General features: G+C 53.2%; 2 protein-coding genes across 3 annotated transcripts; one reads left to right on the forward strand and one right to left on the reverse strand.

The window, feature by feature from the left end:
- Positions 1 to 4,468: 4,468 nt before the first annotated feature.
- Positions 4,469 to 6,338, reverse strand: SMIM3 (small integral membrane protein 3). The gene is made up of 2 exons (XM_074883291.1): positions 6,204 to 6,338; positions 4,469 to 5,500 (listed from the first exon to the last, which is right to left on the reverse strand). The coding sequence occupies exon 2, from the start codon at positions 5,497 to 5,499 to the stop codon at positions 5,320 to 5,322; it is 180 nt and encodes a 59-aa protein (XP_074739392.1). The 5' UTR covers position 5,500; positions 6,204 to 6,338; the 3' UTR covers positions 4,469 to 5,319.
- A 2,222-nt stretch (positions 6,339 to 8,560) lies between these two features.
- DCTN4 (dynactin subunit 4) lies at positions 8,561 to 21,774 on the forward strand. 2 transcript variants are annotated; one of them, XM_074883289.1, is made up of 14 exons: positions 8,561 to 8,893; positions 10,485 to 10,555; positions 10,961 to 11,139; positions 12,039 to 12,082; positions 12,831 to 12,938; positions 13,545 to 13,565; positions 14,514 to 14,587; positions 14,941 to 15,053; positions 16,406 to 16,515; positions 17,463 to 17,536; positions 17,760 to 17,814; positions 18,291 to 18,398; positions 18,791 to 18,888; positions 19,609 to 21,774. In XM_074883289.1, the coding sequence occupies exons 1-14, from the start codon at positions 8,759 to 8,761 to the stop codon at positions 19,820 to 19,822; spliced, it is 1,404 nt and encodes a 467-aa protein (XP_074739390.1). In that variant the 5' UTR covers positions 8,561 to 8,758; the 3' UTR covers positions 19,823 to 21,774. The 2 variants fall into 2 exon arrangements, with proteins under 2 accessions (XP_074739390.1, XP_074739391.1); XM_074883290.1 differs by lacking the exon at positions 13,545 to 13,565 and having other exon boundaries at positions 8,572 to 8,893.
- The last annotated feature ends 231 nt before the right edge of the window (positions 21,775 to 22,005 follow it).

Below are 22,005 nucleotides of genomic sequence, written 5' to 3' on the forward strand. Positions count from 1 at the left end.
GGGACCATGGGTGCCAGGACTAGGTTTGGCTTTACTAGAAAGCAGGGCCAGGCCTGCCAGGGCGCTGTCACCGAGCCGGCTGCTGGGGACGCTGCCAGGGAAGGGGAGTGGGGCCGTGGGCTTGGGGGAGGCTGGGAGCGATCTCCCATCCCGTGTCCTTCTCTGGCAGGAACACCATGTCCTGAGAAAGGCTGATGATGTTTTCAGGCTCCGAGTACAGCCTCAGCTGACATGGGAGGGCAGGGGATCGGGCACATCCCCCAGGCACCCGGGGAACCCACAGAACGGCGGAGTTGCAGGTCCCTCCATCACGGGCAGTGTTTCCCAAAGCTTTAAACCTGCATTGCTACTGGAGAAGTGGCTTAGCCCTGCCCTGGCGTGGGTCTCCGGGTGGTATGGGGTGCTCCCCAAGGTCCAGGCAAACCCCCGAGATGTTCAGCTGCTGCCTGGGGATTGCCCTGAGCCCAACACAACACGTCAACGGCTGGGCTGGCCGCAGGGATGCTTCAGTCCCCTCTCACAGATGTGGCCATGGGTGGCATGAGGTGGCTCCTTGCCAAAACTGGGGAGCCTGTGGGAGCCAAAACCAGGGGCTCGACCCTCCCCACCCACTTCCCAGACTCTGGAGAGATTTGGGGCTACAGGGCCATGGGGCTGCAGCTCCTGGCTGACACGCTGCCTGCACCTCGCTGCATCTTGCATCTGACAGGGACTGGTGTGTGCCCGGCACGGTGCCACGCTCCTCAGCACGGTGCCATGCTCCCCAGCGAGCTCATGGTGCTGACCCCGGCCAGGGCTTGAGCCACCTCCCAGGACAGAGCCTGGGAGCTGCTTGGGGCTGTGCTCCCTCCGCCCGTAGTTCCCACCATGGAAACAGCCACCCCCTTGTAATTATATCCCCTAATTCCCTGCATGGGGCTCTGGTGGCTTTCCCGTGGTTAACAGGGACTTGGGGCCGGGAGGAGCAGTGCGGCAAGTGGAATGGTGGCACAGTGTAGTTGTGTCCCTTCCACGTGTCCCTGACCCCCACCACACGCAGCAAAAGGCTGAGCCACTTCTGAATTGTGTTTTTGTAAAACCAAAATAAAAATAAGGGAACCCTTTCTCCAAGACCCCTCTCCTTGGGTCCTGGTGCCAAATTGGCCTTGGTGGAGTTGGGGAACGAGGGAAAATTTAACGAGACACGGTCAATGGACCCCACCTCTGCCACTGAGCTTCCATGGGACCCTGGGCATGTCACCCAGTGTCCCCGCTATGCCGTGCCATGCCAGAGGCAGCACGGGAGACCCGAGGGTGCCGGGGGCTCCAGCAAGACTGTCTGAGGGCAGTGTGCTGCTCCACCCGGATGGATCAGGGTCCCCCACCCCAAACGGCAGGCACACTGGGCGGGCTGACCCTCGTACGAGCCTCCCTCTTCAGTTGTTTTTCCACCAGAGCCGGGCTGGAGCCAGCCCCCGCCTGCTGCAGATGTTTGGCAGGAGTCCGGGGACGGGAGGTCAGGCGCTTCCAGCCCCCTGGCCGCCATGCTGCCGCTGCCACCAACCTCCCCAGCTGTCCCCAAACCACAGGCCGGGGGTTGCAGAGACCTCGCGCCAGGCTGCAGGGCCATGGTGAGCACAGGGAACGTGAAACCAGCGGTAGGAACCATGTACTGGTGGTACATACAAGCCCAGAGCTGAGTGAGGAGCTTCTTCCATGCAGAGTGACAGGCACAGTGCCAGCAGCATGCCAGGGATGGCAGGGAGGGGCTCAGGCAGCGGCAGGCAGCATCACCCCAGCTGGCAGCAGCGCTGCTTTCCTTCTGGCAGCCTGGCATGGCATCAATCCCGGGGCAACCTCTGAACTTTTGTTCTAGGTGTGCAACAGGAGGCGAAAGCAAAACAAGCTTTGTCGGGCGAGAGGCCCCAGCTCTTCCAGCGCCAGGTTTCCCTCACACTGCCACCTCCGCAGCTCGCCCAGCGGTCCCCACCCTGCCCCAGCCCCCATGTGCTCCCACAGGTGCTGCCTGGGGTTGGCGGCAGCCTCCCTGCTGGGCACGGTGCCCAGCGCCCTTTGGAGCGTGGATCCCCCCTCCCCAAATGCCCCTGCACCCCCCTGGCTACGGCTGCAGGTGCTGCCCCCTCCAGCATCCCCATCCCTTCCTCTCCCAGGAAAAGATTTGCCCCCTGCAGAAATGCCCCTGGCCCAATGCCCCCCACCCAAAGGGGACAGGGGCACACTGTGACCCCCTGCTGCTGAGCAGGGGAGGGGAGATGGGTGCCCACTGAGTGCTGCTGCTCTCCCCTCCAACATGAGAAGTCTCCCCTGAGTGCTCCTGCAATTATTTGCTCCTCCCTGAGGCTGGGGAAGGATGAGCCCACAAGCCATAATGTTTGCGATGTGCTCCCAGAACCCCCACTGCATCCTGGAGCGCAGAGGGCGGTTTGGGACCCCACAAATCTCCGTTTGGGGCCATGGGGCTTGTGTTTGGGTCCTATATCAGCAGTTGCTTCAGGCAACACTTCCCCCACAGCACCCAAGATGTTCAGGGTCGGCTCCTGCTGCGCAGTTGCCACTGGGGCTCCCCACAACCTTCCTGACGAGCCACAGGGTCCCCGATGTCCCATCCAGCAGGGATAAGGCAGCCGAGCCGGGTGTTCACATCCGTGGCATGGCCCTCACCGCTGCCCAGAGGCGAGGTGAGAGCCAGCACCCTGCATCACCTTCTCCCCGCCGGGGCAGCCAGCATCGGCCTCCCCCAGCAGCAGCCCCCAGGGGCCGGCACCCGGTTCCCACCACGCTCCAGCACCCGCCAGTGCTGGCAGGGAAGCATCCTGGAGGATGCTGAATCACCCCAGCACCCACATCACACCTGCCCGCCGCAGCGTCACCACTGCAGGACCCGCTCCCCAACGGGCAGGAGAAGGCATTTTTCCTCGGCAAAACGCCACGCAAAATGCTGTCTCTGAGCTCCAGCACTGTTCAGGCACCAAAGTCAGGGCCGCGGGGGGATTTGCTTATCTTGCTTAGTCCTGGAGGACAAATTTCCAACTCGACAGTGCACATCAGTCTAAATCGTACACCCAGTTTCCATGCTTTAAAAATGTCCCAGCTTCTCCCTGCTCTCTCCCCCAACTGCCGTTTTGCTCCATGCAGTTTGTTGCTGTGATGAGCAAGCTCGTCTTTCCAAGGCTTTGCAATACCTTTCCTGGAAATGTTTGCCATGGGCTTGAAACTTCCCAGAAAACTCCTACAGTGAAAGGAAACCTCTTGCCCCCCCAGTTGCTCATGACAAGGGGCATGGGGAGGTGGAAACAGCCACCAGGCATGGCTGCAGGCACAGGGGGGGATTGCATGCTTTTCCTCGGGTGTTTTGCTCCAAACCAGGCTTCCTTCTCAAACCACTCCAATATTTGTGGTTTCTTCCCTATTCCTCTTACAGCGAAGCGGCTCAGCTCCGGTTCCTGGTGCCAGATGCCACTGGCTGTCCCCACACGTGATGGTGTCCCCAGGGAAGGGACGCTGGGGTGGAGCACGGCGGGGGGAGGCAGAGCTGGGGCTGCTCCCACCCAGCACAGCCCTAATTTCCTCCAGCTGCCGCCACAGTGCCATGCCAGGGAGGGAGGGAGAGAGGGGGAACAACAGGACAATAACTCTGGTTATTTGCCTCAAATTCCGCAACTTGAGAGGGGAAGAGAGAGACAACAGCTCGAAACAGAAATTTGTTTCTGGGCCAAGCAAGGAATACATGTCTGCTTCCTCCCCAGCACAACCGCAGCCCACGGCTCCAGCGCAGGCAGTTTTGTTCTCCAGGGGCTGCATCCCCGTGCTGGGCTCCCTCCCCAGGATGGGAGGCATTCGCCCAAGGTTCTGCTTCCCTGGGAATCGTCTGCCCCTCCAGCCCAACGCCAAAAGCAAACCTAATGCCGGCTGCCATGGAGCAAGCTGTACAGGGGTTGGACACAGGATTTCCAACACCAGCAGAGAATTTAAACAATTCCCACCAGCATCACCATAGTGTTTCCCCACATCCCAGACATATTCATCGCATTATTCATGACACTTATCGCCGTGAGTCACCTGGACGCTGTTTCAGCCCCAGGATTCCTGCTGCACACCAGAGCCCGGAACAGGAGGCTGGCAGGGAGGGAGCGATTCTGGTCACCCGAGCAGGAGAAAATCAGCTGTCACTGCTGTCAGAAAGTCCCTGTGGATCCTTCCCACTCACTGTCTGACGGTTGCTGCCACTATCGCAGCCAGATTCAGGTTTGCACCCCAGGAGCTGGGGCCGGGCTGGCAGTGTGCCTCCCACGGGGCTGTGGCCAGCGGGCTCAAAGGCTGGGCAAGAACGCCGGGGGCCTCGAGCCAAGGTGGTGGCAGGAGGTCAGCACGGGGAGGGTTTCTGGAGAGGCTGCAAAGCATCTTGGATCCTACACATGGGCACCCGGATCCATCCGCAGTGTGGACAGAGCAGCACGACTCGCTCACATGTAGAATAAAGTCCATTTATTTCATAGGAAGGGGCAATGTAGGAGCTCACATGGTCCCCTGCCACCGCCTGGGCATGAGCCCCTCTGCTCCTCCTGCTTTGCCTACCAAGGCAAGGGGCATACAGACCCCCCCAACAGGGCCAGCAATGTGGGCCCTCACCATCGGCAGGAGCAGCGAGCGCAGCCGGCGTGTGGGCAGGCAGGCTGGCAGGAGCTGCCCACACTCGTCTGCCCCACAAGACCCAGAGGAACCAAACATCCCATAGTGTTTTCGTACAATTTCAGCAGGTATCTGACAGAGGAGAAACTGATGCCAGCTGCACATCTGCTGTGCAGTCAGGACAGGCTCTGTCACCGATGCTTTTAGCCGAGTCTCCGAATGCCCAACCAGAAGCCACATCCATCTTGCTCTGACCCTTCTTTCCCAACCACCCCAACAGCTGGGACTCCAAAGAAGAAATAACTTTGCCAGGCATTTCCACTTGTTGCTGCCTGCCTGGGATGAGACAGGGTCACCAGTGAAGGCAAGACCAGCCTGCCTGCCTCATGGGAACGAGTCGTTTCTAGCCGAACATATCTGCAAAGTCACACATCTCCCTGCTGGTGCCCAGGCCACCATCTCCCTGACGGTCCCCATGAGCGCGGTGGGTAAATAGGAGGCAACAGGTTCACCCAGTGAGAGCCAGGTTCAGGGGCAGGCAGCTGGGTACTGGCCCACCCCAGCTCCTGCCCATCTCTCCCCAGCTCTCGGGGTGCCCCATTGGGCTCTGCGGGGTCCCCAGTACAGGGTCCCACAGCTGTGGCCCCCTGCCCAGCGAGCTGGCTGTCCCTCGTTGCCTCCACCTCCACCTCACACGATGCCATTGCGTGTGGGGTGAGTCCGTACCCGGTAGATGATGACGGCGGTGGCCGGGCAGAGCACCAGGGCTGTCATGATAAGGATGGTGGCCAGGATGATCAAGACGATGACCCAGATGTCCAGGATGTGCTTGGGGAGGGCGGCAGGACCTGCGGGGTCAGGGAGGTGCATCCTGCAAGGGAGAAGCAGAGGGGTGATGGGGCAGTTCCTTCCATCCCTCCCATAGCCAGAAACCCCCCCATTGCTCTGAGCACCCCGCTGCTCTCCCCAGGGAGACCCCTGCGGCCACGTCCAGCCTTGGCCTTGGGCTCCTCTGAGAGCAAAGAGCTTTGGTAAAGGCTCCTTCGAGAAGCCCAGGATTTATAGAGTGCTTTGATGCAGCTGGATAAAAGCCCAGGGAAAAACTTCCCTGTTAATTGCTACCGTTGTTAAAGGAGCTGATAAAGCAAAGCCACAACCGGGCGTCCCGCTGGTCACTCACCAGCGGGTCATCGGATGGAGAAACGATGGGACCGGGGCAGCCGGAGCCCCCCTCGCCTCGGGGGAGCCTCGCACCTCCTGTCCCCCCTCCGCGGTGCCTCCTGCTGAGTCACGGTGTTAATGACTTAATTAGCAGCAGGGCACAGACCTGGGCACCTCTCCTCACTGCCTTTCCTCCCACCACCCTTCCACGGGTCCCAACCGCCCTCCACCGGGCCGGGGGGGCCGGGCAGCTGAATGAAACAACCGAGAGCACCGGGGTGAGCACCCCCCCCGCCCGCCCCAGGCTCCAGCAGCCCGGGGAGAGGGGGGACGAGCCCCCGTTGCGGGGGAGAGGCGGCAGCAGCTGCCTGCCTTGCTTGCCCTGCCAGCCCTGCCTGCCCGCGCCCCCCTACCTGCGGCGCTGCCCGGCTCCAGCTCCGGCGAGAAGCGGCGGCAGCGCAGGATCCCCGCCGGGGGAGGGAGCCTTCGCCCGGCCCCGCCCGGCCCGGCCCGCGGGGGGCGGCAGGGGAGGGGGGACGGGAGGGAGAGAAGGGGAAGGGAGGACGGGGGAGGGGAGGAGAGGAGAGGGCAGGGCAGGGCAGGGCAGGGCAGGGCAGGGCAGGGAGGCCATTTTTTCTGCACCAGGCTAAAACAAGAGCACACTCCTGCTCATCCCCCCCCCCCACCCCCCGCCCCAGGACGGGGTCCCACTGGGGGAGACCATCTGGAGCCAAACCCAGAGGTCTCAGGTGCCAGGGAAGCACCGTGGGGACATTTCACAGCATAACAGCTGAATAAAGGGCTTTTCCTTTGCCCCGTTCCCCTCCTGCCTCACCAACAGCAGCGCTCACATGCACCCACTTGGCTCCGAGGCCCAGGGCAGGAGGGAAAAGCAAAACGCCGAGAGCCTCCATAAAACCCCAGCAGCAAGGGGCCAGCCAGCGCTCCCCAGGGCTTTGGGGCAGGGTTGATACACATGGACACGAGCAGAGAGCACCTCCAGGGACGTGGCAGACCTCGGCCCACCGGCTGGGAACGGTGTTTCCGCTGCTCAGTGGAGGATTCTGCTCTGTCGGTGATGCTGAAGGGCAAAGCCAGCAGCAGCAATTCCTGACTGGCCCTGGGAAGCAAGGTGGGATGCTCTGATTTCCCCGCCTGGTGTCACCCGCAGGGGGACCCATGCACGGCACCCTTCACCCCTGCCTTTCCTGGGGGAACCTGCCAGAGTCCCAGTGGTAGAAACCACTACCACATGCCCTCAGACACCCCTGGCCTCTGGGCACTTCCCGGGCATGCAGCTCCCCACTCCCCCAGGAGCAGTGCACAGGCAGCCAGCCAGCAGCCTCCTCTCTGACACCCCAACAGTGTGTCCCCCTCCAGCTGTTGCTATTGGATAAAAAGCACATGGGGTTTTTATCGCAAGCAGAGCGGAACCTTGTGGGCAGGGGTTTCCTCTGGAGCCACACAGGCAAGCAGCAGGCAGAGGCCTGAGGCTCTGTGCGGACCGAGCGTATGGGGGTGAGAATGGAAAAACAATGCCACAGGCCAGGCCGTGACAGACGATTGGGCAGCATGCCTAGGAGCAAACCAGAGTGGTTTGCTAATGCAGGCTCTGCCCTCTGGACACACAGAACAGCACAGCATAGAAATCATAGAATGGCTTGGGTTGGAAGGGACCTTAACGATCATCCAGTTCCAACTCCCCTGCTGTGGGCAGGGACACCTTCCACTAGCCCAGGTTGCTCAAAGCCCCGTCCAACCTGGCCTTGAACCCTTCCAGGGAGGGGGCAGCCACAGCTTCTCTGGGCAATCTGTGCCAGTGTCTCACCACCCTCACAGCAAAGAATTTCTTCCTTATACCTAATCTAAATCTCCCCTCTTTCAGTTTAAAACCATTACCCCTCGTCCTATCCCTACACCCCCTGATAGAGTCCCTCCCCACCTTTCCTGTAGCCCCTTTAAGTACTGGAAGGCTGCTCTAAGGTCTCTCTGGAGCCTTCTCTTCTCCAGCTGAACTCCCCCAAGTCTCTCAGCCTGTCCTCACAGGGGAGGTGCTCCAGCCCCTGATCATCTTTGTGGCCTCCTCTGGACCCGCTCAAGCAGGTCCATGTCCTTCTGATGTTGATGCGCTCAGAGCTGGATACAGCACTGCGGTGGGGGGTCTCATGGGAGCAGAGAAGAGGGGGAGAATCCCCTCCCTCGACCTGCTGGCCACACTGCTCTTGATGCAGCCCAGGACACGGTTGGCTTTCTGGGCTGCGAGTGCACATTGCTGGCTCAGTTTTCTATCCGCTGATGGCCCCAAGTCCTCCTCCACAGGGCTGCTCTCAATCCACTCATCACCCAGCCTGCATTTGTGCTTGGGATTGCATGGAGAACTCATGCTTTTCTGCTGATCCCACTGCACAAGGATGTTTGTTTTTGTGACGATCCCATCTTAGCAACCGTGAGACACCTCTGGGGTATGAATTAGCCTGGCACCTTGTGGGCTCAGAGGGGAATGTGGGCAGCGAAGCAAGTGCGAGCAAAGGCTCAGGGAAAGGGAACAGGAACAGCGCAGGAAAGGGTGTTACAAACAGCGCTAGGGTGTGTGAAGCAGCCAGGCTGGCGGCCCCGCTCGCCCAGCAGCTCCCCCTGCCAGCCCAGGGCGGAGCATTCGGCCTCGCAGGGGAGGGGCCCAGGACCCCGCCACGGGCAGGCCCAGGGCACGGCTGCTCTTCCTCCCGGGCACGGGCAACGCCAGGCCCTGCGGCAGCCGAGGGGGAGCGCTGCGGAGGGGGCGAAGCACGACCGCCGGGACGGCTGGAGCTCGGGCGGAGAGCTCCCGCCGCCGGGCCCCGCGCCCACCGACCGCCATTACAGGCTGCAGCCACCGCCCCCTCCCGCGGGGTCACGTGGGCGGAGCGGCGCGGTGACGTCTGACGGCGGTGCCTGACGGCGGCGCGGCGGCGGCCGCCTCCCTCCCAAGATGGCGTCGCTGCTGCAGTCGGAGCGGGTGCTGTACCTGGTGCGCGGCGAGAAGGAGATGCGGGCGCCGCTGTCGCAGCTGTACTTCTGCCGGTACTGCAGCGAGCTCCGCTCCCTCGAGTGCGTCTCGCACGAGGTAACGGCGGCCCGGCCGCGCCGCGCCCGCAGCCCGGGTGGGATGGGGCGGGACGTTGCCCTTTCTGCGCGCATCGATTGGGTTGTTCTTCTGCCGCTCACGCGCTGTCTGCTTTCCTATTGGCCGGTGGTGCGGCTAAGGGGTGGGCACAGCGGTGCCTCCATGGAGCGGGGCGATTGGCAGAGGATGAGGGAAGGGGCGGTGCCTTGCGTTGGATTGGCTCGGCACGCCTGTCCGTCGGTGGACTTCGGGTTGTGATTGGCTGAGGCGCGCGACCTAGGGGTGGGGGCTGCCTCGAGGGGCGGTTTCCCCTCGTAGGGGATGTGCCCCCCCACATAGGGCCTGTAGGGTGGGAGCGGCCCCTCCGTGGGGCCCGCCCGGGGCAGCAGGGACACACCACCGCCCCCCCAGCCCTCAGTAAGGCCCATCCGGTGGGGCACAAGGATCCCCTCACACACACATCCCCATCGGGCCCGCCCGGGGAGGGGCAGGGACACCCACCCACCCATCCACCCACACTCTTCCGTGAGCTAAAAAACTGGGCTTGGGCTGGTGCTGTGTCACGGGGGGAGAACTGCTCTCGGACGGCCCCCAAGGCTTCCCGAGATCTGCTGGATGTGGTGGCATTCGCAGCAAAGTAACAAAACCCACGCTTCTGGCAAGGCGGTGTGCTGAGGCTGGAGAGCATCGTACTGCTTTTGAGAATGGAGTCGGGGTTGAGAGTGTTTGGTGTGAGTTTATTTCCACCTGGACAAGCATTTCCTCAGGTTATACAGTGGGACTTCTGCTGTGGAGGGTTTGTTCCTTGTCCAGGAATGGCTGGAGCCTTAAGCTGCAGAATATCATCAGGCTGCCAGTGCGCGGGGGCCTGCCAGGAGTGCTGCCATATTGAAATTGGTAAAATTGATTTTGTGGAAGTCTGGGTGAATTAAGAAATTATGATAGATTTGAAAAACCTTAAAAGAATGACCATGCAACCCAGATCTCAGACGAGATATCTCTTTGGAAGTGTTAAAGCCCCCAAAGAGTCCCCACGCTGCATCCATTGTGAATTTGCTACAGTGTGAGGAGTGTAGTCGTTGTGCATTTCCATGTTTAATAATTGATTTATTTTCCCCTTCAAGAAGAGGACCCCCTTCTTACTACTGTTTTAATTGACAAAATTAGTTTGTGACAGCAGACAGATACAAAACGTTTTCTGAAATGTCTGGGTATCTGACCAGTGTAACTACAAGGGCAGCATAAATTTAGACATAAATAGAAAACAGCATGTTGTTCAAGCTGAAAAATGAAATTCTGGTAACTGCAAAAGGTCCACACCCAGTTATCCTTTTCTCATTTACTAGGCAGAATAGTTTAATCTATCCTGGCTTAAGAAACCTTCTGATTTACGTTATTAAAGATCAAAATCTGGCTGAGATGGGCTAAGATTTCAGATACCAAAAAATGTCTCAAGTCTTCCCTGACTTCACCTGTCTGTCGCCAGACAGAAAGCCTTGTTAAATCGTGCGGCAGACTTTCAGGCTGCTCCCAGCATGCTGTCTAGACAAATGTGTGCCAGGAAGCATGATGTGACTGTCTTGTTCATCAGGTGGACTCTCACTACTGCCCTAGCTGCCTGGAAAACATGCCTTCAGCTGAAGCCAAGCTGAAAAAGAATAGGTAAGGTTGCTTTAGTTAAGACTCCCTATTTTATACAGCTCCTTCTTTAATCAACACCTGACGGTGTTTATCTGAAACTCTCTTCAAAAATTACATCACTTCTTATTACCTTTTAGTCTGTTTTGGGGAATAAGTGTCTTCCCATGAGGTATCTTGTGTATTTTAGTTTTTTTTGATGACCTGCTCTCATAATACAAAGGATTTTTTAGTATCACCCAGTATTTCTCACTGTTGCCATTCTTATGTTCACTCCTGTTCCCACTGATGGCTCTGTTGCCCTTTTCCTAATGCTGTTGCATAAGATAAAAAAGTCTGTTGGTTTAATCTTGATTTGCTTGTTGAGAACGTTATCCTCAGCCTGGGACCCTTGTCAGAGCACTGTCTTATAGACCTTCCTCTTTACAGGTGTGCTAACTGCTTTGACTGCCCCTGCTGCATGCACACCCTTTCCACTCGGGCCACGAGCATTCCTGCTCCGCTCCCTGACGACCCAGCCAAGACTACCATGAAGAAAGCGTATTATTTGGCCTGTGGATTTTGCCGCTGGACTTCCCGGGATGTTGGCATGGCAGACAAGTCTGTTGGTAAGTGACAGTCAAAGACAGAAAACTGCGTGACAGCAGGAGCCCAGTATGTGTTTTGAAGGCAACGGATAATCAGATTAGTTTCTGGCTATACAATATACATAATACGGTCTAGGTTTGGAGTCACAGTTTGAAATTCACAGGAAAACGGTTTATGCTGAACTTTCCTTTGAAGAGCTGAGATGAGTTAGTGGAACATGTGACCCACTTCCATGCTCGTACCTGACTAGTGATAAAGCTGTCAAACAAAGGGCTTTTTTAGTTGGTGCATTCTCCCACAGTTGAGATCTTGTTTGTATACCTTCAGAGTCTTTGAAGCCGCTCAGTCTGACAGCATCAATATCTAATTTATTTTCTGTTGCTTGTGTTCACTTAGGCTTATTCCAGAGTTGCTAGTGAGTGTTTGTACTTGGTTTTTCTCTTCACAACAGCACTGGAACATAGCATTCATCTATTCTTTGGTGCATAAGACATGCAGAAAATATCTGTTGGGCTCCAGAAATGGGGCTGAGTAGACCAAGCAGTGTTGATGTGACTGAAGACTGGGAGCTGAAGATGCAGGGACATGGACAGCCAGTAACAAGAGTTCTTGTAAACTCATGTATCTGCTGCTAAAGTGACTCTTAGGTGCTGTTCTGAGTATCTCTCAAACAGCAGTTGTTTAAAAACACAGTATAAAAGCTGGTGAAGCACCTTCAGCCCAAACCTGCTTGTGAAAAGCTTTCAGAGGTGTGTATTTGTGCAGGCATGAACCCAAAGAATGGCAATGGTAAGTGTAGCAAAAATAGGGAATGTTATATTTCACGAGTAAAACCAAGATAGTTGGATGTTAGATGTGATTTCTGTGTGAGTCTGGAAATCTTCTCCTGAGGACTCTTTATTTTCTCTTTCTTGTGCAGCTAGTGGTGGCTGGCAGGAGCCGGAGAATCCTCACACACAGAGGGTGAGTGAAGGGGAAAGCTGAGCTTAGGCTGAGATGAATCAGCTAAGAAGAGCCCAGGCCCTCTCAATCACTTTTTCTGTGTCTGTATAATCCTTCAGATACCAGTTCCAGTTCTTAATCTCCACATTGACTGAATTCAGTGGAAGGAAGGCCTCTTAGAGGCTCTCCCATGGATGTCACAGTATAAAATCTCCTTTTCAGAAGAAACTCATTTGCAGACATCGTATCTAATAGTGCTGTTAAAACGACACCAGTGAATATGCTGCATATGTATGTGAACAGAAGCTGTTTTCCGACCAAGAGCGTGTCTAGGATCTGGAAAACAGAACTGCACCTTTACTACCCTTCCCTGTCACCAGTTAAGGCTCTACACTAAATGTGATCAGCCTCGGGGCGGGGGGGAAATGATGTTTTCTCCCCTAATCCAAATTGCTTGGTTTTGGCCATGTGACATAACTCTGTCCAGTCATGGGAAATGTGTGAACAAAGTCTCAGTTGCCTAACTGCAAGGTGAGAATTGGACACTGCTCTCTGGTAGACGTCATTCCCAAAGGAGGGTCGGTTTGTCACCCATGGTGTGGGTTAAGACACGCAGGCTTCTTTAATGTCTATCCTTCAAAATAGAGCTAGTTCTAGGAACAGAGTGAAACAAGTAGCAGGAACCCCAGCTTGTTCACAAACAAATACTGCAGCTGGTCTGGCATTTGTTCCCCATTCACTGGGTATCTGTTCCTTTTCATCCCTCCAGATTAACAAACTGGTTGAATACTACCAGCAGTTGGCTCAGAAGGAGAAGATTGAGCGGGACCGGAAGAAGCTGGTGCGACGCCGAAACTACATGCCCCTGGCCTTTTCGGTGAGCTGGGAGTACAGTGCTCTCTGAGCAGAAGTGGTTCACAACAGCCTCAGCTAGATAGTTGGTAGCATGATAGGGCTGCTCAGCTTTTTTTTTTTTTTTTTTTTTTTAATTGAGAACAGTGTGAAGAAAATGTGCTAGGACACATGGGTTTCTTTAGGGACAAGTAGTTTTACACCCATTGTTGTGTATTACATTGTCTCACTCTCTGATGTCATCTCTGATAACGCCAGCAGGCTTTAGCCTTGCCATGCAAAGGAGTATGTTATCCAGCATTGAAATGCAGTACAACTGCACTCACAATACCAGTGGTAGCTCTTTCTCAGGACAGCTGCATGCCACAGCTCAGGAACAGTTAGATCAGGATTGTCTGGCACTTTTCTGCATGAAGTCTCAACTGAAATTAACCTTAAGACTTGGTTGTGGCCTGAATGACTTGTTTATTTTAACTGGCAGGTAAATGCTTACTTACTTTGTTTAGCTGGGTGACTGCATATGCTTGCTACTTCTCAATTAACTGTGCTTGCTCTGTGCCCTTGCTTGTGTCTTATGGCTGCATTTTTTGTCTCCGTTGCTACCTGCTGCTATTTTGGGGGCTCTCCGCAGCAACACACTATACACGTAGTGGTAAGTCTTTTCACAGTTTCTGCTGGTGTTAAAGCTCTCATGGTACCAACTGAAGGGGAGTAACAGATCCTACTCTTCACCTTGCCTCAGGGCCTGTGACTTGGATGTGCCTAGAACGAACGCACGTGAAGGCTAACTAGTTAGAGGGTAGCATTTGTTACAAAAAAAGGTATTTTTTGTTAGTTTACAAACAGGGCAGTGTCTTTGGGTAAGTAATGTACACTTGAAAAGCAGTCCTTCACAAAGCTTGGCTCAGACACAGCCATCTGTCTGCCTGAGGCAAATGGCACTAACATTAATCTTCTGATCCTTGAAAAGTCACCAGGGTAGGCTAATGCTCAGATTTCTCGTTTGGTGAGAATTCAGGTTTTCAGTCCCGCCCAGAAGGAAGATTTCTGCCTCCAAGCACCCCGTGTACAGTTCAGCTGTAGAAAGCTGAGGAGCAGCTCAGCTGTTCCTGCCAATTGGTGATGCCTGGCAAGAGAGACCTGTAGGTAACAAGGTTTGTAGGAGGCTGAACCTTCCAGCTGCTTCGAGTAGTGCTACAGGGCATTTCAGATGGATGCGTACCCACGTCGACCCAGTTCTTTTGGCAGTTGAGCTCATTCTGCACTACTTTGACATGCGATTGCTCCGAAGAGAAGATCAAGGGAAAACGTGTCAGTAGTGCAGGCTGGTGATTTAAGGAAAGAGCAAAAGCTTTATAAGTGGTAGCCGCATACATCTGTGTCTCCCCGTCTGCAGCGCGGTGGTAATTGCTTTCTCCTTACTAACAGTTTGAGCAGGGAAAAAAAAAATTCTTGGGAAGCATTGAATACCTTTCCCTTTTTGCTTTCCTTTGCTTGTCTCCCTATGCTTGTCATGCAGCTCAAAGGATGAGTTTGCAGTAGGTCTTTTTGTCCTTGCAGGAAGCAGGCCTGAAGCTGACAGGCTTTTTTTTCCTTGTAGGACAAATATGGCCTTGGAACGAGGCTTCAACGCCAGAGGCCCGGAGCACCTATCAGTGCCCTCGCTGGACTCTCGTGAGTATCAGGGTTGGGGTTAACCTTTGTGGAAAGGATAGGAGGTGTAGGCAAGAGAGCAACAAAGCAACTTCAGAAAGATAATGAACATATTGCCAGATAGCAGTGAAAGGAGCTTTCTTCTTTGGAGGTTAGGGAGATGTCAGATCCTCGGGCGTCTCTGTGCAGCAGCTCCAGATGCTTTGCTTTCTCCTAAGAGAAACGAGTGACTGCTCATGTCCCTGTGCAGTTAGTATTGTCTTGCAGTCTCAGCTCTCGCTGCCTTCTGTGTTATAATGCGGTTGCTGCCGTTGCTGTCCGTCAGAGCACATGTGCCATATTTTATGACCGAGTTGTCCCTCACTTTACTTCAGCCTGAAAGAAGGAGAGGACCAGAAGGAGATCAAGATTGAGCCAGCTGATGCAGTGGAAGAAGTGGAGCCTCTTCCTGAGGATTACTACACAAGACCAATCAATCTGACAGAAGGTAAACACCTTCATGTTCTGCCACTTTTTGCCCTTACATTTTATAACATGGGCAGTGCCTGGAAACTTGTCCGTGGGGTTCCTAATGGCCTGAGATTTTAGTCATTTTTATGCAGGGATTGAAATGGTGGGAAATTTGTGATTTTTTTTTTTTTTTTTTTTTTTTTTGTATGGTAACTTTGAATGCACCCTCAGCTTCATGTTGTATGTGGAAAGCTCAGAGCCAAATACATCAGGCTTCTTAACAGTTGTTTCATTTTCTCACTGACCTTAATTTTTCTGCATGTGAAATGTCAACTTTTGGATGGAGAAAAGAGCTGACGTCCTTTTTCAAATAATAGCAGGAAACAAGGACATAGCTGAGCTGCTGGGGAGTTGGAACCAAAACTGACCTGTTAAGTAACAATTGCGCATTACATTGACATCAGCTTGGAACAGCTTGTGTACACTTGCCAGTTATTTAGCTGACTCATGATTTAATCACAAATACTGTAAATTAGTCAATGAAACTTGGGAGCAAATGGGATAAAACAGCAGGTACAGGAAGCAATGTGGACTTCCTGCTGAGGTGGCTCTAAGTGGGACAGATGTTCTCAATAGTCCTGCAGGCCTACAAAGTCTGACAGTATTAATTAATTCATGAAAGGTTTATGGAAGGGAGTAGATCATCTTGGTCTCCTTTTCTCCTGAGACTGTCAGCATTGTGAGAGTACGATGCTGGTAAAGAAGATAACTTCCGTGGTTCCCTGCAATGAGGGAAAGGCTGCCAGGTGGCTCACTGCCTCTTAGACACTGGGAACAGTGAGGAGCCTGATTTTTTGGGAGAAACCCATGGGAAGTTTGGCTGCTGGGACTTCCTTGCCTTGGGAACTATGTAGTCACTAATTCTGTGTGCGAGACTGAGTTATGCAAACTCCTTGCTGGGAGGCTGTATACTCTACTCGTGCAGCACCCAGCTGTGAGGGTAACAAAGCTGTGAAAACTTTGCCCTTGGCGGGAAAGAACTTACTTTTTGGATGATTACAGAATTCTGTTTCCACCCCAATTGAGCTTTGAATAGAGGTCAGGGCCCCCTGTTTCTCCTGGGCTGGCACTGACGTTGCTCTCGTGTTACTGTGCCCAGTCAGGGCAGCCCTTTATACAACTTTTACCTTCCATTTGTTCACTGTTAGATATGGTGATGCTTGCAGGTGGCTTCTGAATTATTGGGTGCAGGTGAAATTAAGTTTCTTGGAGATTGTAGCATGTCTGCATGGCACATTGCTCTTAGGCCAGCATATATGTACAATCTAGCTCGAGTTTCAGTGCATGAGTGAGACATTAATTTGGTCTTGCTTTCCATTGTGCACCCAGTGACAACTCTGCGTCAGCGCCTGCTGCAGCCTGACTTCCAGCCGATCTGCGCTTCCCAGCTCTACCCACGTCATAAGCACCTCCTGATCAAGCGTTCGCTGCGCTGTCGGGTAGCTAATTAAATACAAAAAAAAGCACTTTTTTCCTAGGCTCGTAGAACTTGGGTTGCAGGAAATGGGCTGTGTATTTTTAAAAGAAGCTGTTCACATGCTTCTGGTTGCTGAAAATTCTCAACCAAATTACTGGTGACAGCACTAGGAGATGAGGGAGGCTCTCACATCTCTGATGTGATGAAGATTGTGAAAGGGGGACAACATTGTCAAAGATGCATAAAGATAGAAAGGTGGGTTTGTGTAGGGGTCTGTGCTTTGCTTAGCCAAGGAATTGGAGAAGACTGCCAGTACAGTCAGAATTAAAATTTCTGCTATTACTAAAGACAAAAATCAAGTCAACAAACAAAATTAGTGAGAGGCAGTGCAGAGTACTGAAGATGCCCTTAGAGAAAGGGGATATTTTGGAGAAGAAAAGCAGAGGGCTGAGAAGCAAAGATACGCAAGAATTAAATCCAGGTTCTGCTGTTGACTTACTCCATGGTCTTCAAAAAGCTGCTTGCTTTCTCAGTGAAGCAGGGATATTTGTCTAGTTCCCAGAGTAATGGAGCAATAATCTTACAAGCATTTAAGATGCAGAATGCAGGATATTTCCTCAGAAATAAGTAATGTCAGGCTGAGCCTGTATTTGAAGAGTAGCCTATGAGATTGGTCTTGAGTTCCAGCTGTTTGGGGTTTTTTTAATGGATTCTGGAGTGTCAATCAAAGGGCTTGCAGGTATTTGTGCCTTCTTCCTGCTGCAGTCAGTGTCGAAATGTTTTTAAGCCTGGTTCCAAATCAGTAGCTTGACACAGCTATGGCTACACGCACCCCAAGGCAGTTTTTATGTGCACTGTGCTAGAGACTGGTAATGCCATGGCTAGTGGCAGGGTGCTTGCAGCTCTGATTCTTCGGTGTGTGACTGGACACTGTCTTTTGGTGCTGACTAATGTATTTTTTTTGTCTAGAAATGTGAACATAACCTGAGCAAACCAGAATTCAATCCAACATCTATCAAATTCAAGATCCAGCTGGTTGCTGTGTAAGTAAGATATGGGGACTGGGGAGAACAACCACCTATCCCTGCTTAGTTAATGCCTTCTATTTTAATTTCTTTTGTACTCTTTATTTGATTTCTTGTATGATTGTGTCATCTCTTAGGGTGGTGTAATCACCTTTTTAATTTATTCAGCTTATCTGTAGTAGGTTTGCTTCCTGGTCTTCTAAAATGTCCATCATGGTTACTTGCTTTGTTCTTGTTGTAGTAACTATATCCCTGAAGTGAGAATCATGTCTATTCCCAACCTGCGCTACATGAAGGTCAGTACTTTTTTCTAGAAATGTCTTAGGGTGAGGCACAGCTGGGAGGTGTGGATGTGGGATTTTTTTTGGAAGATGACATGGAGCGGTGCTGCCTGAGGGCTTCACTCACTCCATTTAGAGAGAGTTCAAGGTTTAAGGGAGTGGTTGGAATAACACTGCATGTACTTGTCACTATGTGTGAGTAGATTAGTGTGCAGTGTGACGTCTGACATCACAAGCACATGCCAATATCTGAAGAATAAAAGGTATGGAGTTGAGATCTTGGCTAGATTCCAAAGATATGCATTTCTTATGTTAAGAGTACTGCATGGCATTGGCACCTTTCTTGCAGACTGGGGGTGTTCACTATCCATCCCTTGAGTGTATGTGATGCAATTTTTGAAGGTGTTGATCAGTCACAGAAGATGGAGGTGCTAACAGTAACGATGAATTTTAAGAGTGATTCTTGAACTGTGATTCCTGAATCTCCCCAGGAGAGCCAAGTCCTTCTGACTCTGACCAATCCAGTGGAGAACATCACACATGTCACACTGCTGGAGTGCGAGGAAGGAGACCCTGACAACATCAACAGCACTGCCAAGGTATTGTACCCTCCTGCTGTGTGAGCCCTGGCCTCTTCCAAGGCTTTCCACTCCCATTTATCCTGCCACAGGTCACACTTTTTATGTGTGCTTCAGTCCCTGCTGGCTATGATGCATTTTCCTCCTTGGAGCTTAAATGACACACACCAATGTAAACATCAGCCCATAAAGTATTTTGAAATCGTGTCTGTTCATTGAGATCCAGAACCCAAGGGAGAAATACATGATTTCACTGGTGGAGGGGTAAGCAGGTGGTACTGGGGTGGAGGGAAACTGCGGATGAATCACTTCTCTGTTAAGCCATAGTAAAGCAGAAGGGGAGGGCTCTCTGCTGCTCGCAGTGTAGGTGGTGATCAGTGCTGAAAGGTTCTTCTCCTCGTGCTCTGTTCCAGGTGGCAGTTCCTCCCAAGGAGCTTATTTTGGCTGGCAAAGATGCTGCGGCAGAATATGATGAGCTGGCAGAGCCTCAAGACTTCCAGGATGACCCTGAGTGAGTGTTGTCTGTCTCGTGGGGATCCTGTCCCTTAAAAACTTGGCACTTCAACTAAGTAACTCACTCTTCTCTCTGTCTTCAGCATGTTTTGGTTTGGGTTTGGTTTTTTTTTCAGATTTTCTTTATGGGGGTGGTGGTGATTTTTGGGGGGGGTCAGAGATCAGCACTGCAAATCTTTCTGCTTGTGGTTTGGACTACTCAGGAGACATTTTTCCCTTTGAGGCAAGGTGTGAGTTATAGGTGGTGGTACTCATTCTGTCCAGGAATACTCTGTAATCCTTCCCTTTGCAAGCAGAGGGTTCACGGCAGCAGTGAGAACTACGCAGTAGGGTGTGTGACAGAGTTGCTTCCAGCCTTCAAAATGGAATATGTCCTGCAGCCTCTTACAGAGCAGCTAGACCTGTGCACTCTGGCCCTTCCCTGTTGCGCTCTGGGTACATAACACCTGTAGCATGTTTTGTTTGATGGATGAGCCAGCAGCGGTCAGCATAGAGGGGGGTACCCACATTCTGATCGTGAGGCAGAAGGGGCTGTGGGCCCCCTGCAGAAAGAGCAGCAGGGAGTAAGTTACAAACCCAGGCAGCTGTTCTGGTGGGGCGTATTCAGCCCACAGGCCATAAACTGAGCATCCCTCTTATGTGATGTCAGAATAAATCTCTCAGAACAATTGTGGGAGAACTTGGCTGACCCAGTGTTCTTTTGTTTTCTGCCTTGCAGCGTTATTGCCTTCAGAAAAGCCAATAAGGTGGGAGTTTTCATCAAGGTCACCCCACAGAAAGAAGAGGGCGAAGTGACCGTGAGTTTCAAGATGAAGCACGAGTTTAAAAACCTCGCTGCTCCAATCCGGCCCAGCGAGGAAGGCGATCATACCTCTGAGGTCATCTGGCTCACCCATCATGTGGAGCTCAGCCTCGGTCCAGTGCTCCCATAAACGCTCCCGATGCTTGTGCCCCGACGGCTGGCCGCAGGACGGACTGTCGCAGTGAGGAGAGCACCCGCTGAAACGTTCTGCTAGGGCTCCCGTGTGATGTGTGGGTGTGCGCCACGGGCCCCAGCCGGGCCGCAAGGGAGGTGGCTGAGGGTGCTGTGGTTTGGGATGATTTGTTCTCTCTCCTCTTGTCGTAGTGCCCACTTACTACCGCTCTGCTTCCCCACACCGCCACAGGCTCGTTTTAACTTGCAGCACGTGTTTCAGCACGGAGAAAGATCTTGCTTTCTCCAGATTTGCACTACACCTGGCTGAATTTTATCAACAGAAAAGAACCCTTTTGTTTTTTTTCATGTCAGCCTACAAAGCTGATGTGTCACCTACTCATATGAACAACTTCTTTTTCACAGAGCTCTGCCCTTCCTGAACAAACGTTTGAGGAGGTGGCCGTGTCTGCTGCATTATTGGCAAGTTACTGGCAGCAGCATGATGCTCTCTTTTGGTTTTCTGCTTCCTCGTAGGATACCTCAGCTGTGGGGGGTTGGAACATACAACCCTACTGCTTCGGCGTATGTAGCTTGCTTAGCTGAGGTGATAGATCTGTTTTCACAAAAGAAATGATCAGTTTGCCTTTAAACTAAAAACATAGTGTCCTGTAGTGTCCATGGATGTGACTGGCAACCCAACCCGCTGTCAGCCCGCCGTGTCACGGGTGGCTGTGGTAGCATGATGCCCTGCAAGCTGGGAATTCAGGTTCTGCTACAGCTCTTGACTGAGGCAGGGATGCTCCGGAGAGGCTGCCTGGCAACCTTCAGATCTATTAATGTGTGTTAATAAGGGTAGAGATCAGAGTATGAAACCTGGAGAGTTAAGATTAGGTCTGGTAGACATAAAACTAGAGAGGCTGGTGGAGTTCGTACTCTTGTCTTTTTCCAGTTAGGGTGGGAGGGAGGTATAAAGGTGGACAGACAGTTACATGTTAACTAGCATACACTGTACCATAAGGTATTTACCTGGGGTGTAATCTGGCTGTAGTCCAAGCTAAAATCAGTAATTAAGCACAGTGTATCCAGGATACTGAATTGCCAGTAACTGCAGAGCTTAGTGCACGTGAGTGAGATCACTCTCCCTGCAGAGCGTTCCCGGTTCAGACATTGACCTTTATTAAATGTTTTGGATGGGCTTTGATGTGCTGGGAAAGGCTTGAATATACCAGCCAGCCACCTCTCTATTGCTGGAGACACTCGTGCCGTGGCTCTGCCGGCCCGGAGCTGCAAACCCCCTGCACGGGAGGGCAGCGTGGGGCTGCCTGCTCTCCAGGGAGGCAGTGGTGTGGCACCCAAAAACATCTCCCATAGCATGAGAAACCTGCCTCGGTGTGCCCGGGCAGAGGCGTGCCTTACAGCTTACATCCTGCAGCGGGTCTCGGCGCAGCGTCACGTTTACAACTTCGTGTAGGTTACACGCAGAGTACAGCATGAGTTTAAGATTTGTAGTTCGTAGTTAATGTCTAGTGCTAGCGCCTGCTGCGGCTTTACCTGTCCAGATAACAAAGTGCTTAACTTTTGGCCGTGACTTCTCTTCGGTAGCCAAAATAGCTGCTACACTTGTGACACTAACGTGGAAAAGAGCCTTTTGGGGACGGGACGGTGGCTGGCCAAGGCCTCGAGCTGCCGCCCGGGGTCATGCTGGGGCTGGTGTCCTGCTCCTCAACGCTCCGTTTCTCACTGAAAACAAAAAGGTGCATTGACTTAGGATATTGTGAGCGGTAAAATTAGCTCGGTGAGGTTTGTTGGGTTTTTTTTCCCCTCCCCGTAGGTGCTCGTAGGCGATAGGAAAGGTGTCGGTGTGTCCCCGCGTCTGTCCCCATTGTCTGCCCCTTCCTGACAGGCGCCTGTTGCCTTACTGCTTGACGTCGTGTAGTGACCTTCAATAAAGCAAACGTGGCTCTCGGATTCTTTGCGTTGGTTCTTACGCTGCGGTTCGTTAGAAAATAATTATTTTAAAAAAAAGCAAACCGCCCCCCCTTTTCCCAGTGGCCTCGCCCAGCTCCCCCCGTTCCCGGGGGTTTCACCCGCCCCTTGAGCTGAGCTCTATGGTTCGCCGTGCCTAGAGCGCCCCCCCGCGGCGCGCTGCTGACGTCACCGCGTCGCCTCGCTCTCCCCCGCCCCGGTACGTCGCTAGCG

This window comes from Strix uralensis, chromosome 14 (genome assembly GCF_047716275.1).
Source record: "Strix uralensis isolate ZFMK-TIS-50842 chromosome 14, bStrUra1, whole genome shotgun sequence".
Taxonomy (NCBI): domain Eukaryota; kingdom Metazoa; phylum Chordata; class Aves; order Strigiformes; family Strigidae; genus Strix; species Strix uralensis.

Bases quoted from the DNA above. Each gene is read 5' to 3' on its own strand.
- SMIM3 (XM_074883291.1), bottom strand. From the start codon at position 5,499: ATGCACCTCCCTGACCCCGCAGGTCCTGCCGCCCTCCCCAAGCACATC.
- DCTN4 (XM_074883289.1), top strand. From the start codon at position 8,759: ATGGCGTCGCTGCTGCAGTCGGAGCGGGTGCTGTACCTGGTGCGCGGC. The intron at 11,140-12,038 runs GTAAGTGACAGT...TTTCTTGTGCAG, and splicing joins CATGGCAGACAAGTCTGTTG to CTAGTGGTGGCTGGCAGGAG. The intron at 13,566-14,513 runs GTAAGTCTTTTC...TTTTCCTTGTAG, and splicing joins AACACACTATACACGTAGTG to GACAAATATGGCCTTGGAAC.